A 16939-nucleotide genomic window follows, 5' to 3' on the forward strand; every position below is an offset into this window, starting at 1 on the left:
GCAGGCCCTCGTCAGAGCCCTCGTTGGCCCTTCCCAATAGCCATTGATTGACGTCGAAAATGAAAAAAATAAGAAAAAAAATTTGAACGAAAACACCTTGACTAATCGGAAAATTTAGCCGGTCACCGACCAGTGATGTCAGACCTTTATTTGAAACAACCAAGGTTATTTAAAGTTTTTATTTAAAACAAAGTCTAGTTTAAACTTTTATTGGAAAAAATGAAGGCACTTCAGATCATTTTTTGAAATTTTCTCTAAAATAAATTGCCAGTTTATATTCCTTTTACCTTTTATTTTGTTCCTTTTATTTTGTTAGATTATTCTGTTCCTTAAAAAAGCCACGGTCAATATTAAATATATTTCTTACCTTTTTCTCTATTTTAAAATTTTTTTGGTCATAATATCACAATATGTCCACATGCATTATAATTTGATTGTGAAATTCACCAAATTTGCCTTAGGATTAATAGTATATACAAGTAATTTAAATGTGGATTATTGTTAAAAAACGCTAGCGCACTTTGATGAAATCACATTATTCCTAAGAAAGCACAAATTTCTAGACAATATAATGATAGAAAATACTGCAAGTTACATTCAAGTTTGAAACAAAAATATGTAGTTCTGCTCATCTTATCATTATGTGAATTCAATAGCAAGGGATAAGGATGCTAAATTAAGATAAAAGGAAGGTTGTCTATGTGACGACAATTTGCCCTTGTGTAGATTATTGATAGGTTGTCACGTTGATATTATTGTCCTTTGACCCATACACTCACACAAAATTTCAATCTCACATCAACTAAATTTTGACATTCACCACTTCATTACATCTCGCAATATATGCAACGGATTATATATAAATATCAATAGGAATACATAATTAGCTTGAATAATGTTAATTGAGATAATCGGTGAATGTTTAAAAAAGAAAAGAAAATTGACGATAAAGATGCATGTATATATTCCAAAAACCAAAACCATTAATAACAAAATATAAGAAAAAATATGGAATTATCCAAGTTGTAATAATCCATGTCCCAATTTCATGAATTCTAATATATGGTCGCGTTTTCGAATTTGGATTTCTTACTATGTTTGGTGTGTTTGGATATGTTGGCGGGTGGGATTGCAGAATTTAGGGCATTCGGTCGTCTGTTAGTTGGTTTCCTCTGCAAGCAGTGAATAAGTTGGGGCCGTCAACGGCTAAAACCGACAGGTCGAGTCTTCCCTGAAGAAGAAGAAGAAGAAGAAGAAGAAGAAGACAACATCGGCGACCGTCTTCTTCTTCTTCTTCATCTCTCTCTCTCTCTCTCTCTCGCACGCAGATCGCAGAAGCACCGGAGTTTCTCGGTCTCCTGATTATGACAACGCGTGCGTCGTCTGCGTTCAATCCCCGTGTTGCCGTGATTGAATCTAGCAAGCTTCGGCCGTCGCTTACTTTTTTACACGTATTCATACCTCGGTTACTCCTCCTGCGGTTCGCCTCCCCCGCCCCCCTCGATTTGAATAGGTAAAGATTTGTTCTTTGCTCCTATCGCTCTCCTACGACGCCTCTGCTCGTGACGGGCTGCTTGCTCTTACGGAAATGAAGGACCTTTCAAGTCCTGCAGAAGTAAGGAAGTAGTGGGCACCTTTTTCACTGTGGAAAAGCCGGAAGACTTGCTTGTATACTGATTAGTGTTAATCTGCTTCGATTTGCTCGTCAGTTCCATCTTCCGATGATATCTTGTTGTTGTTTGTTCTTTCTTTCTTTCTTTCTCCCAAAGAGGGAGAAAACTACTTCTGACATAACTGTGCTGCAAATGGACTTCCTCTCAACTTATGAGAGAATTTAGGAACTCTTTTCTTGGAAAAGTATATGTACGGTTAAGGGAAGTGATCAATTAAGAGAGGATTATGGTGATCTTCATTAAGTAGTGTTGAGCAGCAGTTTCTTTCGTCTGCAGTTGGTAGCCACTGGGAACATTAGCTTTCATAGATATAGAAACTGAACGCCTTGCTGCTTCTTGCTGATTCTCAAACTTTATTCTTGCACTGTTTTGTCGTTTCGGTGTTCGTTAAATGGTGAAATCTGGTTTATCTTGACTTATAAGTTTGTTACTGTGCCCACTTTGTTATTTTCATTAGTTTTAGGACACTTGCGTGATGTGATCTTGTGGATTAAGGGCACAAAGGCATATCAAAGCAGAAGCATACAGTATCCAGCTGGCCACCTTGTACTTACCTCTATATGGTAGTGTGCTACTCAGGATGAATTTACCTACCAGCTCTCAGCCGAAGAAGACTTCCCATAGCAGGGGCAAAACTACTGGTTGGGCTGCCTTTGATCAAAAGCATCGACAAGGACATGCTCTTGAATCTGAAACTGAGCATGATCCTTTTCCACCAATATCAAGAGCAATCGTCTCACCAAACCCCCGTCAAAATCTTGCCGGGAACAACAGCTCATATAAGAAGCCTTTCTCGGCAGTTCTCCAGTCTTCCGTCGATTTTCCACGCTTGGCACACGATAAAAATGAAGAGAAACAACTGCTTTCTGATGATTCCAGTAATGTACAAGGTACCAGTAAGGATTTGGTACAAGAGAGCCACACAGCAGAACTCAAGAAGCTCATGGAACTTCATTCTTGGGCTGCAAACGAGTTAATTGTGGATATTGTTGAAGCTCTTGACAATGATTTTGTAAAGGCATCGACTTTGCTGGAAGGTATGCTATCTGCTGGGCTTTTTGAAGGAGATAAAGAATGCAAAAGGGAAAAACAAAATACTTCATCTCAGGATTCTTCCCATGATGAGTTAACAAGGATCAAAGATTTTTCTTCAGGGAAGAATGTGGACTTTTCCGATGGCACTGACACTCTTAACAATGACTCTAATAGTGTCAACAAACATATGATTGATGAAAAATCTTTAAGGGGAAAAACTTATGATGATTCCATTGTAACAAGGTCTATTTTGGACCATTTGAAGTCTTTGCCTCTTGAGCCGAAGTGGGAGGAGGAAGAGGAGGAGGATGTTTACTTGAGGTTCAGGAAGGATGCAATACGCGTTTTGAGGTACCAGTACCACCCTACTTGAATCCTTATTCTTTGTACATTTCACTCTCTACTTTCTTTAATTTGTGCATCTACTCTTATGCTCAATTAATTAACGTTGTTTTCAACTCACAAGTATCTTGGCATCCAATATTTGTTACACTAATTGGCATGGAAGTCTATTGGTGGTTAACATATTTTCACATCATATATCTGCTTGTGTAGTTAGGACTCCAGGAAAGATGGTTCAATCATCCATTCTGAAAAGGATGTTCCATCCTGGAAAGAATATTAGAGCCTGAGAAGATTTACAATAGCAGTTACTGAAAGCAAAATGGGGTCGTACAGATCTCTTTGTCTTGCCTGCCATGGAATGCCTAATTTAGAAGGACTTCCGTGATCTCTCCTAAAGAGAAGGTTCTGTTGCAAAACTTTGTACATGTAATCTCATTGTGGTTTATTTTCTTTTGATAATTTTAGTGGCATGTATAGCTTTTATGTTATTTTTACATGAATTGTTTATGGAAAATAGATTCTGCACATCGGTAGTCCTGTGCAACATGTTCAGTAAGCTATATTGGGTACTGAACTGCGGCAAACTGCTGGACTGTTGCGACATTTGACCTCTCTGACAGTTCTATGATCCTTCTGCTTTAACACCTCAAGAATGCAAGTATTCGGGAGTCATGGTGTTATGTCTCTAACAGAATGTTGTGGAGTCCTGTGTTGTTTGCTGGTGTAGTCCTTATTTAATGAAATCTTTGCTTTATGTAGATCAGCATCTCAGCATTCAAGGGCTGCACAAAATGCCTTTTTAAGAGGTGATCATTCTTCTGCACAGCATCACTCTCTAAAGGCTCGGGAGGAATGGTTGGTTGCGGAAAGACTCAATGACAGTGCAGCCAAGGACATCTTAAGTATTAGGAATAGCAACAACAATATATGGACATTGGACTTGCATGGTCTTCATAAAACTGAAGCTGTCCAAGCCTTGAAAGAGCGTCTGCGAAAACTCGAATCGCATGTGCCATCTAATCGATCAGTTTCTCCAAAGAGACTTCATAGGATATATCAGAAGAATGGAGTTGCTCAATCTTCATCCGTTGAGTGTTTAACTTTTATTGACAAGGAGAAGGTGGATAAGCCGCAATCAGGACAGAGACCTTTATCATTGCAAGTCATTACAGGTATTTTGCCCTTTTTCTCGTATGTGTGGTAGAACACTAATCTCCTTATGTACAATTTCATAGGTAACCTATCCTCGTGTACATTGCCTTCTATTAAGAAATCCATCCTCATGTACCTTTTTTAGCTGTATTTATGATTTGAGAGGCAAGTTTTTTCCTTCTTTCTGCGCAGTTGCACAAGGGAAACTCTGGTAGGAGTTTGTATAAGATGTAAATGATTTTTGCATGCAATTATCAATGAAAGATTAAGTTGCAGTCCTTGGGTGTGTCCTAACAAATTTATGAAGTATCAGGTGCTAGTTCTTAGATGTAGATGTCATGAACATAAACTTGAAATATACAGGTCATGTTTCTATATAGATTCTGATGCTTTTACTAACTTGTGTAATTTGTTCCTGCTTATCATGCCAAAGTTCCTCTAATAGAATCCGTAATAAACTTGTTTTGTCTGCAATTGTGATGTTGCAATGACAAGAATTGAATCTAAGGAATTCATACGATGGACAGAATGGTGATGGAAGCGTAGTCTCCACTGAGATGAATCTGTTGTTGAGTGTCATAAATGTGTGCAATATCAACCCTTTATTCCCCTAAGTTTCCACCTGGGTGGCTGAAAAGGGATCGTCCTGGAAATATCATAGAGAAGACCTAGAGATCTCGTTGAAAATCAATAATGTAACCCTTCTTTATCAATAACATTGCCGCTGTGCAAACCCCTCCCCCTCCCACAAAAAAAAAAAAAAAAAAAACACCAAAAATGTGAAAACCTGAAGACTGGCTCGGAACTAACATTTCTTTGCTCTTAGAATTTGGAACTCAGGCTTTGTGACTACTATCCTGTAGGTAATGTTAGTCCTATGAGACAGGTCTAACTTGACAGCTGCTGCAGGTGTAGGCAACCATAGCCGAATGGAAGCTTCACTACCAACAGCAGTGAGAAGTTTCCTTGATGAAAATGGGTAACTAACTTAACCACTGCCTACTACTCCACATGATATGCATAAACATGAACATTTCTTTTTCCAACTTTTTTCATTCAGTGTAGTTTACAGAACATCATTTTGTTTATGACTGGCTTAACTTGTGCAGGTACCGCTTTGATGATATAAGGCCAGGGGTAATAACTGTACGGCTGAAGTTCCGACAGAATTGAGTAAACTTTCTCATAGCTGCTCATGATAGTTTTTTTCTGTACTATATGTAAATGAATAGTTGGTGGAAGGATCTCTCTGGTCATCCACCTTTTTTCTATGTTTCTCTGTGCATGCTAGTAGTTCATCTCACAAAATGGTAGCGTTGGATGGAATATCTAGATGAATTTGAACTATGAAGTTTTGTTTAACAAATCAGTTTGGCCATGAGAGCCACATGTTGTTAAGTGCTGCGCAAATAATATGACATACTTTTTCATGTAATTGACAATGGTTCTGATTTGACAGATGGAATTTTTATTTAAATTCATCTAACAAGTACAGAAATGAAAGATATTAAAGCATTGATTGAGGTCTTATGTAAGGTATATATCTAATGGGAAGTAAGCTTTTGTGGAGTTACATAGGGTTAACGTTTGGGGTGGTCTTTATCTATGAGTCATTCCACATAGCCTCTCCAATCTCATGTGAGATTTGGAGTGTCGCATATTTCATACCAGTTCGTCTACTGCAGGTCAATATTTATACCATCAAACGTGCCCATAAGCATAGCACAATATAGCCACTGCATGAAAATTACAAGAGAGAGGAACCAAGTGTCAAGTTTTCTGTCTCGCTTACACTAAAACAGGGGACATCTTAGGACAGTTTGGTTTTTGCACAGCTATCCAAATAGATGAGTAGACTTAGCTCACTTCAGGCTGTTGGTCTTTTTTTTTCTTTCTTTCTTTTTTTTTTTTTTTTTTTGGGGGGGGGGTGTGTGTTCAACTGGAACTCATTTAAAAGTGCAATTAAAAACTATTATCTGGTTTAAGTTCCGAGCCAAATCTCCAAAATGTCAATTATTGATACCTAAACAGCAGTAACTATGCTAAAAAAATATATAATTAAAAAATACATATCCACCTGAAACACGTTTTGAAATCCGTCCATAAACAAGTAAACAAATAAAAATAAAAAAGAATTGAAACTCTTCTAAAAAATTGTTGTCAGCGAATGTTATGTGAGCAATTTTGAAACATACTTCATAATGAATATTCAAAATTTGAGTCATGGATTATCCATAACACTAAAGAAGGAAAATTGAAAAACATTTCTATGGATCGCTTAACAAATAATGGTATCTCGTGGAGAAAGGGAGAAAACAGTGACAAAAATTGTAATGCTGATAACCACGATGATGATGGCAATAACCATTGTGTTTTTAGAATTGGCTATAGAATAAGTGATTTTTTCACGTAAAGCATCAGTTCCCTGGGACATTGTAGTATCTCTCTATCCATGGGAACATTCTTCCATAGTTCCATAATTTAAAAGATCGTTGGTTTAGACTTCGGATTGCATTAAGGATCCACATGTTGCTGGTCGAGCCTAAATGGATGAATGAAAAAGTTCAAGAGCTCTTGCTCTGCCATTCCTCCTGAGGATGAGAGTTATGATGATTTCAAGAGGAGATTTAAGTGAACGGAATCTTCATTTCCAATGTCAATGACTGTGTTAGATCTGCAAGTCATGCATGAAGCTATAACACATTGGGACTGAATCCTGACTTTTGAATGTGATGTCTGAGAAACTGAGTGGGTGAAGAACTTTATAATCACAATGCAATCTGTAGATGGAAGCTCGGAGTTGGAAAAGCTTAAAGAATATCTTCTCTTTAATTGGGGAATTTCTGAGCTTTGGGTAGACATAGTGAAATTGATGCTTGTTGATCATGGTGCATGTTTGAACATGTCTTTGAGTTTCCTTTCCTTTGAAGCTTTTCTGTGACAGCTCAAATTCCGTTTTAACTGACTGCCGGTGAATGTGTTCCTAACAAACTATATTACAAGGGGCTTGAAATTGAATATTCTTCTTGGATGACATTTTTGGAGACATTCAGCTGAATGTCTTTCAATCTTAGTGCTTCAATGTATTTTATGAATAATGACGCTTTATTGGGCTCAAGAGATGATCCCAACATGCTAGATGGGCAAAACAAGCATCCATCTGCGATGACATCATATTCAGATTGGAAAAAGAGGGGTCGCAAGGCTACTGGCAATGCCACAGATGAAGCCACGTTGGAAATAGCTGCTGCCTCGAGAATGAGGGCGAATGCAGGGGGTTGACCAACTATAGCATTTTCATGCTTTGGACCTATTCGAGAATATAATTGCCAGAGAACCTTTCATGTTTCTAAAGAGCGAGAGACAGTTGCCCTTGTTGCAGAGGAAGTATAGTTCTTCTCAATGATTGGGCCAAAGATCTTTGGCTTTTGTTCAGCTAACAGGAGTTGGGTAGAGATACAAGGGAAATTTGGCTTTGTGACCATGACAGCTTCATGGGCGACATTTTCTAGATTGATCCCAATGATGTAAAGGATAGGTAGTGATCATCAACGTCCATTTTGAGGAAGGTCCTTTATTGTGATCAAATGCTATTGGGGAAAGTCTGCAGCTTGTTTTATCCAGCGGTTATATTGTTTGCGCTAGATGTTCTGTACTTCTTCTCGTTGAGGTCACGTTAAGCAGCCAACCATGCTTATTCTGCGGGCATCATGTACATCCCATCGCTGAGATGACATAGTGCACCATGCCCTTTCAAGTGTTGCCTATGTTCGTGGTGGAGCTGCTTTGCGTGGCCCAGATAAGTGCTCGACAGTACATTTTCCGTGCTGCCTTACGGGCATAGACTCAATTTAACGTGAGTATACTGCCAATCCACGACTAGAGATCATGAAGATGTAACTGACCCAAAAACAAGGAGGACCTGGGGAGGGTTAAAGCAAGAAAACATGGATCGTTGCTCTTTCAAGAACTACCGTCTCTGACTTGTCACAAGGGCTGCATTTATATAACAATAAAAAAAATTGGCTTTCACTACTTGCATTGGAAGTGACTCTGTAATATTGAGAGATGGCAAAGCCCTTCTCAATGTTTCCAAGGCTTCTGCTGATGGGTGCTTCTGCGGCGGTTGTTTTCTCAATTGGTGCTTGTGGGTTTCCACAAGTTCCAGCCTTCTTTGTGTTTGGAGACTCTTTAATCGATGATGGAAACAATAACTACTTGAACTCATACGCTAAAGCAAACTTCTTGCCCTATGGTGTCGATTTCGATGGAGGTCCCTCGGGAAGATTCTGCAATGGGAAAACAATCATCGACTTCCTTGGTAGCGGATCATCTGTCCTTTTATCTCTTCTATCTTCCAATCTTTTTCAGTTAAATCCGTCACGATGCACACATGAGCATCTTATGGCGATTGCCCCTTGTTAAAAGAAAGATCACAGCACTGATTGATTGATGTTTCAAGGCGACCATGTTCTGCAGGGGAGCTACTGGATCTTCCGTATATACCGGCATATGTGAACACGCTTGAAGATGCCCAAAGCATTCTAAGAGGGGTAAACTATGCTTCTGCTGCTGCCGGCATTCTAGATGAGTCGGGAAGAGAGCTCGTACACTTCTTTCCCCTACTTCTCTGTTTCGTTGCGCTACCCCGTTATTATGTCAATTGAGCAAAAGCTGACGAAGTGAAACGGCTGTTCCCTATGTGTACGTAATAGGGAGATCGATTCTCGCTGCGCCAACAAGTGGAGAATTTCCGGAGCACATTGAGCCAGCTCAAGAACCAGATGGGAGAGGAGGAGTTGAGGCGGTACTTGGCCAAATCGCTAGTAATGATGAACCTTGGCAGCAACGACTACCTCAACAATTACCTCATGCCTTCCCTCTATGTCACCAGCTCCCTCTTCAACCCAAATGACTATGCTCAGCTTCTCATCACCAACTACACTACATACATCGAGGTGATTCATTTAGGATGAAAAAAGTGATCGACCCCTTTCGCATTTCGATGTTCTTGATGAGCAACTATTGAAATTTCGGGTTTTTCTTTTCGCAGGCGTTGCACGATCTGGGGCTGAGGAAATTCTTGATTACTGGGATTGGGCCACTGGGCTGCATGCCTAACCAACTGGCCACCGGTGCTGATGCATCCGGGAAATGCATATCGTCGGTCAACAACATGGTCGGGCTGTTCAATGTGCGGCTTAGGTCTCTTGTGGACCAACTCAACGCCAATGCTCACGGTGAAGGCGCCATTTTTGTGTATGGCAATACTTTCGACGTCTTTTCCGACATCTTGTCCAACGCCAATGCTTACGGTTAGCCTCTTCCGATATTCTTTGTTCTTTTTCCTAAATCTGTCAGGAACTGGCCACTGTGGATTAGTACTGATTCAGATGAACATAGTATGAAAGGTTGAATTTGATTTGGCGGTAGGATTCAAGGTGGTGGACAGGGGGTGTTGCGGGTTAGGAAGGAATCAAGGCGAGGTATCATGTCTGCCATTGCAAGTGCCATGCATGAACAGAGACGAGTACGTGTTTTGGGACGCGTTCCATCCAACGCAGGCCATGAACAAGATCATTGCCGAGAGAGCATACGCCGGCCCTCCTTCCGTCTGCTACCCAATCAATGTCAAGCAGATGGCTTATCATGCCTAAACATCGGTCATGACTGTTGCCAATGGCCAATGTTTGCATGTGATTATGGATGATCTTTTGCTTTTTCTTATGGATGTGCGATCCATGTCGCTCGAGGAGCGAAATCCCTTGATATGGAATAAATAAAGAAGCATTAGGGAATCTAAAATATCTATTTTTGCAATCAAAAGAAGTTAAGAAATTTACGTCTTGGCTAAGGATGCAAGTACAAGGCGTGGATTCCCTCCGTCCTATCGACATAAAAAAACAAAGCAAGTATGGTTAAACCAGCCTCACTCCTTCCAAGTAATTTGCATTGCGTACATATTACTTGAAAAGGAAGAAGAATATGTAGTAAGTATATCCATCCAACGATACATGTATAATAAAAAACCCTAGAGACTCCTCGTTTATTATCGCCTCCATCCTCATATCTTCTTTCCGACTTGTGTCATCGACAATCACCGCCCCCGCAACTCATTGCCGTGGCGCCCCACACCTCTAGTTATACAATAGGTGCCTTGTCTCTCTCTCTCTCTCGCATACAAGGATTTTCTTGTAGTGAATCTCAAGCTCACTGTTGAAGTCTTACGGCCCCAACTTGCCCGCGGGGGCAACGTTGATTCGAAGGTGCGCCACTTTCTGCCTTTGTACCTACCGCTCTCTCTTTTTCCACTGTGATTTCCCATTTGATTGGGTTGTCGTTTCTACAACCCTCGGAAATTCTCCATCACGGACTGAACAGGGATGAGATCCGGAGTCTTTCACTAAAAGTCTGCCCTACTCTTGATAATCGATTTAGTGGAGCCGGGTCGAAATGAATTCACCATCCGATCGCATTAAGTAGTAAACTTCCACGCTAATGATTTCTCGAGTATTCGAATCATGTTGGGAACGAATTGATGATTTCTTGGATTTCAATTACTAAAGAAATATTTGTTTTTGAGAATTATCGTCGATTGGACATGGGAAGATTAGTACAAGATGAACCGTTTTCTTGACGCATACAAAAATAGCCAACTGTGCATAGGCAAGGAACTTCCCAGCGAAGATGAATAGAATATGATAGCTGGTGAGGTGAGGGGGAAGAGTGGATATTCCTTGAGTGTTAAAGTAAATTCATGTGAGGGGGGGCAATGGGGACGAGTCCTACTTCATGAGCAAGGATTCTCTCCCAACTTCCAACCATAAAAAAATCTTAGAACCAATCCTTGTTGCCTTCTTTTTGGGCTTGCAGGAGACGATCCTCGTCGTCGTATCAGGACAAGACTCACTACTCAATACACAATACTCAAAAGCAAGAGAGAGAGAGAGAGAGAAAAAAAGAAGGAAGGAAAAGGACAAAGGAGGAGGAGGAGGAGTGATGATTTTAGGGTGGAATTAAATAGCGCATTTGAGGTCCGCTACCCCAGCTTTCTCTCTCTCTGTCAGTCTCAGTCTCAGTCTCAGTCTCCTCTTCTCTCTCAGTCAAGTCTTCTTCTTTACACTGTGCAGTCTTTCCGATTGTCTCGCCGCCGCTTCCTCTTCCGCCTCCGCCTCCGCCGCCGGTCGTCTCCTCCGCCTTGCTCCATCCTCAGGTACTCTCTCTCTCTCTCTCTCTCTCTCCGTACGTCCTTGTTGGTTGGTTCTTGGGTTTCCTCGCTGCTCTGTTATCGACATCGGCTCGCGATCGCCTTCGTGCTCGTGCATTCCGTCGACCCTTTCTCGGTCTTGGGAATGGTCGCGCCTAGGGTTGTTTGTCTTGGAATCGGAGGTGTATTCATCGTTTCTGCCGGGGTTTCTCCCCTATTGCTTTTTCTCCGATCGTCTCGCCATCTGCGTATCGATCCAAATGTAGACCTTTTTTTTTTTTTTTTTTTTGGGGGGGGTGTCCTCACTTCTGGCCAAAGTTTTACTTCTTTTATTTTCGCTGTTGTCATGACACGATGAGTTAGAAGGGGGAAAAACTGGAAAAGGGGCTCATCTCTTCCTTTTTGGTTGCGTGGTTTTTAGATTTAATGTCTTCCTTATTTCGATTCTTCTCTTTTCAGTTCTAACTGAATATGTAATCCAGCTAGGGTTTGCGTACAAAGATGAATTCCAGGAGAGGGAGCTGGAGTTCTTCTACTTCTGGTAACTATAGTCATCCATCTTCCAAGGGTAAAGAGACATCAGAGGTCGAGCAATTGAGTCGGGGAGTGGGAGAAGTTCGATTGGATTCTGCACCAGATGATAGTGGTGAATGGGAAGTATATGCTAGGAAGTCGAAAAACAAAGCTGGAAGCAGCTCCAGGAAACCCTGGTCTCATCAGAATTCTAACTCTGTAGCATGGGGGCAGCAAGATGTAGTTCAGAAGCCGGATGTGGGGACTAATAGTGGATCGCGAAGGGGGGCTGGCAACAATTCCTGGTTCCCACAAACTGCTGATTCCAGGAGACCAGCTGGTAGAGGAAGCATGAGGTCTCCACAACCTGTGGCGCCACAGCCTATTGTTAGTGCACCTCTTGAGCATGGATGGAATTGGCAAGGCAGAGCTGGTTCGGCGCAGGCTAGGTTTCAAGAGGATGATCAATTTAATGATTACTCGTCCTCAACTTATGCTGCTGGTGAGGACGGTGAGGCAGACAAGGATCGTGATGCTGACGATGATGACGTGGATGACGATGACTCTGATCGGATGTTTGATGATTCTGATGATGATTTGATGAGTGATGAATTTGATTCCGATGCAAGTCAAAAGAGCCATGGAACGAGGAAGAACAATAGGTGGTTCAAGAGGTTTTTTGAGATATTGGATTCATTGACTGTTGAGGACATAAATGAACCTGGAAGGCAGTGGCATTGTCCGGCATGTCGTGGGGGTCCTGGTGCTATAGACTGGTATCGAGGTCTGCAGCCTCTGATGGCACATGCAAAGACGATTGGAGCGAAAAGGGTTAAGCTGCACCGGGAGCTTGCGGAACTCTTGGATGAGGAGTTGATGAGGAGAGGCACGTCAGTGGTCCCTGCTGGCGAAGTATTTGGTAAGTGGAAGGGGTTGAAGGTTGAGGAAAAAGATCATGAAATAGTGTGGCCTCCAATGGTTGTCATAATGAACACAATCCTGGAAAAGGATGAAAATGACAAGGTAAAGCTGTCTTCTCTTGTGATGACATGTCACTTTCTATCTCAAAAATTTAGTCATCAAAGCATAGGCAACTGCATCGTGATCTGGTAGAAAATGCGTCATTTATGTTTGGGTAGAGTACAATTGAACTTGACTTTGTCTTCTGTTTCAGTGGATCGGTATGGGAAACCAGGAACTCCTGGACTACTTCAACTCATACCAAGCTATAAAAGCTCGCCATGCTTACGGTCCTCAGGGTCATCGTGGCATGAGCATTCTCATCTTTGAGAGCTCTCCGAGGGGCTTTTTCGAGGCTGACCGTCTGCACAAGCTCTTTAGAGACCAAGGAACGGACAGAAATGCTTGGGATCGCCGAGGTCCCTTATTTCATCCTGGGGGAAAACGTCAGCTTTATGGATATCTGGCAAAAAAAGAGGATTTGGACATTTTCAACAGGCATTCACAAGGTCTCTCTCTCTCTCTCTCTCTCTCTGTGCATGTGTGTGGGGTTGTGTGGTTACTTGTGTGTTTTTTTATATATTGAATCTGTATGGCTTGTGTGTGTTATTATCTTTTTATCTGTTTTGACCCTTCAGTTTCAAAATATTTTTGTGGTCAGCTAAATCTAAGCTGAAATTTGAGATGAGATCATACATAAAGACGATAGTCCAAGAAGTTAATCAGATGACAGAGGACAACCAGCAGCTCAACTGGTTTAAGAACAAGGTTGATAGGGAGCGTATGCACTCAAGAGAACTAGAGAAATCATTTGTCCTTGTGAGTGCAAAGCTGCGGAAGACCTTGGCGGAGAACCGTATTGTCAGACACAGAACAATGGTGCAACATGAACAGAACAAGGAGGAAGTATGGATTCGTATCTCAGTAACATCAAAGTTCAAGCAATCTTTTCCTAGAGCTAAACATCACTTCCATGTGCTTGTGTTTCGTTTGTCATCTCATTTGCAGAAGAAGTCAATTGTCCTGGAGAAAGAAACTTTTCATTTCAAATTTATTTTTCGAAATTGCAAGAAGCAGTATACTTTTGCCCACTTGCATGCCTTTTACCCCTCTATGTTTGTCATATTGGAAGTTTAAGCCAATCCTCAGGATTATCACTCTCAGGCTCATGTTTTCGAAAGGCTGAATTTGGTCCATACTATTTGCTCATTGTGTTTGGTGGAATATTTGAATTGTCTTCATAGAATGTTAAACCTGTATGATTAAAGAATCCCTGCTTCCCCTTAAATGTTGTATTTTCATGTCCACTTAACTCTTGCAATGTGCTTCCAACAGATGGATTATCAGGAGCAGTTCTTCAAAGAGCAAATGAAGATCGTCCATGATGAAATAAATGTGAAGGAAGAGGAATTTGAGAGGGAACAGCAGGAGAAGAGGGAGCGAGTGATGCAATCAAATGCTAATCCTCTAAGTGCCGAAGAGAAGAAGAGGGGGTACTAAAAGCTCTGCTGTACTGTTTCTATTTCGTTTCGTCCCTCGATAACTATGTACTGACTTCAGTTGTGGTTCAGGGTGGATCAACTTGCTGAGTTCATACAGCTCCAAGAAAAGGAAATGGAGGAATTCGTGGCGAGAAGGGAGATGCTGGAGAAAGAGCATGAACAGAAGCTGGTGGCGATGAAGAAGAGGCATTGGGATGAGGAAGTGGAGTTGGAGAAGGAGTTCAAGACCCAACTCACTCAACTGATGGAATCATTCTCTCTTACTGGAGAGTAGACGAGGCCTTCGACCTTCCTAATGTGTTAGTTAGTTGGGCCAGACTTGCAGTTTATCTAAGACTTGTGCGGCGTTTAGGTTCATGTTTTTGGGACCGATGACTTTTTACGTTGCGTGTCGCCAAAATCAAAAAAAGGAGTTTTATAAAATCTTCTGCTTTTATCCTAGAAGTGATGTTTTCAACAATTTACCAACTGCTTTCGAAGTCTTATCAGAAGGCAATGTATTGGATGTTTAAGGCCAATAGAGACCAGGATCGTCAATTAGGAAAGACGTGCTTTGAGTTTTGTGAATGCGGGAGGATTCAATGCCGTGTTCTGCAAATACAAATTCTCAGAAACATATATAGTTTTATATGCTGGGATAGATAGTTTAAATTTCAGCAAAGCGGTAATCAGTCCGTCTCTGCCTTGATTTTGTCGGGCTTGCCTGGATGGAGTGTACTAAACTACGTCTGTTCAGTAATATATTTTCTGCATTGCTAGGAAACGTGTTGTTGGATTCGTGTCGATTCGGGAGGTTTTTGTGATGGCTCTCTTTCCGTTCTCTGCATTTGCTCATGTCTCTTTCTCTTTTGTTTCTCATTTGATTGGGTGCATCTTTAAAATCCTCGAAACTTCTCCGTCACAGCCGATGCAAACGAGATTCTCAGTCTTTGCTTTTGAGTCCATCCTGCTCTTCGATTGAGTCGAGTCGAGTCGGAATGCATTCATCATCTGATCACATTAAGCAGCGAATTTCCGCATTGGAATTGAATTAAGAGTACTCTAAAATAAGCAAATCTTGTGATTCAGAATTATGTTTGGATTTTTGGATTATGTCGTGAGCAACTAAAATGAGGATATCTTGGATTTCAATGACAAAAAATATTTTCTGGAATTATGATTAATTTCATGTAGGATAATATGTACACGATGATCCAATCTCCACGCTTATGCAAGTATCCAATTGAGCATAGGCAAAGAACTTCCCAAACAAAGGCAATCTCCCGGTATAACTATATACAAATATAAGGAAAATGAGTACATGATTATACCGTCATTTGACAAAATAGATGATGGAATGTATCGTGAAGTTGAGAGAGGGGACAGTTTCGCAATTTTTTTGTTAACGGTCAGTGGGATTTCCACTATTTTAGGAGGAACAAGATGAGATTTATTTATTTTATTTTAAAAAATAAATCAAAGTGATAATATTCGAACCATAAGTAATATATGAAGAATCTACTCGCAATTTTTTTTTTAAATAATTGATATTACTATTTGGAAAAAAAAAAAACATCTGGTGGACATTGTTGTTAAATAAAAGAAATTTAAGAAGAATTGAAAAAGAAAAAGAATAAAATGCGAATGTCTAGTATACTTTGAACTTTCGATTATTTTAGGATTTTCTAATGGATCGATAGATAACCATGGAGAAACATTCATGTTTACGTATGTGATTAGAAGAAAATAAGATGTATTATAAATTATAATGCTGAACTTTAATTGGTATTTGTCAATATATATTTTAGATGTACAATTTTATTTTATTTTTATTATTATTATGTTTGTATTTTGAGGTCCGCAGCATGCACAGCAGAGACCAGAGACCAAAGGTCGTCCCCTCCCTCCCTCCCTGCATTCCACGTTGTTATGCCTTGGCACTCTTTCCGAGTCTCTTCCAGTCTCTCAGTCTTCCGCTCCACTCGCCGGTGCGCCCGCTTCTCCCTCCGTCATCTCCTCCGGCTTGATCCGCCTTCAGGTAACTCTCTCTCTCTCTCTCTCTCTCGCGGCCTGTGCTTGTTCACGTGCGTTGCCGCCGGCGCTTGTTGCATGCATGCATTGAGGGTTCCTCCATTCGTCGTCCCCACCTCTCTCTCTCTGTACGTACTTGTGGGTTCGTGTCGCCGTGCTTTCTTTCTCTTCCCTGGTCTTATCTCCTCGTCTGCTTGGCGTCAACATCGCCTCACGAAGTCGCCTTCGTGCTTTGCGCCTCTCGACCCTTCTCGCGCTCGGACTGCTCCCTTCTAAGCTTGGTCTCGTCGTTCTCGGAGGTACAGTGGTCGCTCTTGTGCGGGGTTTCTCCTCATGTCTACGCATCGATGGAAATGTATAGGGTTTCCTTGTCGACTCCGATATGCTTTTTGGTTTGTTATATCACTCTCTCTCTCTCTCTCTCTCTCTTGCGTGCACGTATTTAGTTATTCTGCGCGTGGGTTTCGGAGCTGCTGAGGCAAAAATACGGGCTGTTTTGAGTATGGTTTTGCAGTAAAACTCTGGGAAAAAAGAGAAGGAAA

At 41.2% G+C, this 16939-nt stretch overlaps 3 protein-coding genes across 6 annotated transcripts; all 3 read left to right on the forward strand.

Moving 5' to 3' along the window:
• Positions 1-1138: 1138 nt before the first annotated feature.
• LOC104415954 lies at positions 1139-5728 on the forward strand. Of its 2 annotated transcripts, none has more exons than XM_010027379.3 (5): positions 1139-1513; positions 2131-3059; positions 3813-4225; positions 5115-5184; positions 5315-5728. In XM_010027379.3, exons 2-5 carry the CDS (start codon positions 2254-2256, stop codon positions 5376-5378), a joined length of 1353 nt encoding a protein of 450 aa, XP_010025681.2. In that variant the 5' UTR covers positions 1139-1513; positions 2131-2253; the 3' UTR covers positions 5379-5728. The 2 variants fall into 2 exon arrangements, with proteins under 2 accessions (XP_010025681.2, XP_039156944.1); XM_039301010.1 differs by lacking the exon at positions 1139-1513 and adding an exon at positions 1522-1615.
• Positions 5729-6128: 400 nt separating this feature from the next.
• Positions 6129-10003, forward strand: LOC104415953 (GDSL esterase/lipase At5g08460). Its single transcript, XM_010027378.3, has 5 exons — positions 6129-8526; positions 8685-8812; positions 8921-9163; positions 9259-9520; positions 9639-10003. Exons 1-5 carry the CDS (start codon positions 8274-8276, stop codon positions 9860-9862), a joined length of 1110 nt encoding a protein of 369 aa, XP_010025680.1. The 5' UTR covers positions 6129-8273; the 3' UTR covers positions 9863-10003.
• A 1244-nt stretch (positions 10004-11247) lies between these two features.
• On the forward strand, positions 11248-15015 carry LOC104415952 (protein SUPPRESSOR OF GENE SILENCING 3). Of its 3 annotated transcripts, none has more exons than XM_039300585.1 (6): positions 11248-11418; positions 11899-12948; positions 13100-13394; positions 13547-13791; positions 14221-14378; positions 14457-15015. In XM_039300585.1, the coding sequence occupies exons 2-6, from the start codon at positions 11914-11916 to the stop codon at positions 14659-14661; spliced, it is 1938 nt and encodes a 645-aa protein (XP_039156519.1). In that variant the 5' UTR covers positions 11248-11418; positions 11899-11913; the 3' UTR covers positions 14662-15015. The 3 variants fall into 3 exon arrangements, with proteins under 3 accessions (XP_039156519.1, XP_018716926.1, XP_010025678.1); XM_018861381.2 differs by having other exon boundaries at positions 11253-11418; positions 11872-12948; XM_010027376.3 differs by having other exon boundaries at positions 11253-11418; positions 11895-12948.
• The last annotated feature ends 1924 nt before the right edge of the window (positions 15016-16939 follow it).

This window comes from Eucalyptus grandis, chromosome 8, assembly GCF_016545825.1.
Source record: "Eucalyptus grandis isolate ANBG69807.140 chromosome 8, ASM1654582v1, whole genome shotgun sequence".
Lineage (NCBI taxonomy): Eukaryota > Viridiplantae > Streptophyta > Magnoliopsida > Myrtales > Myrtaceae > Eucalyptus > Eucalyptus grandis.

Excerpts from the sequence above, each read along its gene's own strand:
- LOC104415954 (XM_010027379.3), top strand. The coding sequence starts at position 2,254 with ATGAATTTACCTACCAGCTCTCAGCCGAAGAAGACTTCCCATAGCAGG. Across the intron at positions 3,060-3,812 it reads GATGCAATACGCGTTTTGAG|ATCAGCATCTCAGCATTCAA; the intron begins GTACCAGTACCA and ends TGCTTTATGTAG. Across the intron at positions 4,226-5,114 it reads ATCATTGCAAGTCATTACAG|GTGTAGGCAACCATAGCCGA; the intron begins GTATTTTGCCCT and ends CAGCTGCTGCAG.
- LOC104415953 (XM_010027378.3), top strand. The coding sequence starts at position 8,274 with ATGGCAAAGCCCTTCTCAATGTTTCCAAGGCTTCTGCTGATGGGTGCT. Across the intron at positions 8,813-8,920 it reads ATGAGTCGGGAAGAGAGCTC|GGAGATCGATTCTCGCTGCG; the intron begins GTACACTTCTTT and ends TGTACGTAATAG. Across the intron at positions 9,521-9,638 it reads GTCCAACGCCAATGCTTACG|GATTCAAGGTGGTGGACAGG; the intron begins GTTAGCCTCTTC and ends ATTTGGCGGTAG.
- LOC104415952 (XM_039300585.1), top strand. The coding sequence starts at position 11,914 with ATGAATTCCAGGAGAGGGAGCTGGAGTTCTTCTACTTCTGGTAACTAT. Across the intron at positions 13,395-13,546 it reads TTTCAACAGGCATTCACAAG|CTAAATCTAAGCTGAAATTT; the intron begins GTCTCTCTCTCT and ends TTTTGTGGTCAG. Across the intron at positions 14,379-14,456 it reads GCCGAAGAGAAGAAGAGGGG|GGTGGATCAACTTGCTGAGT; the intron begins GTACTAAAAGCT and ends GTTGTGGTTCAG.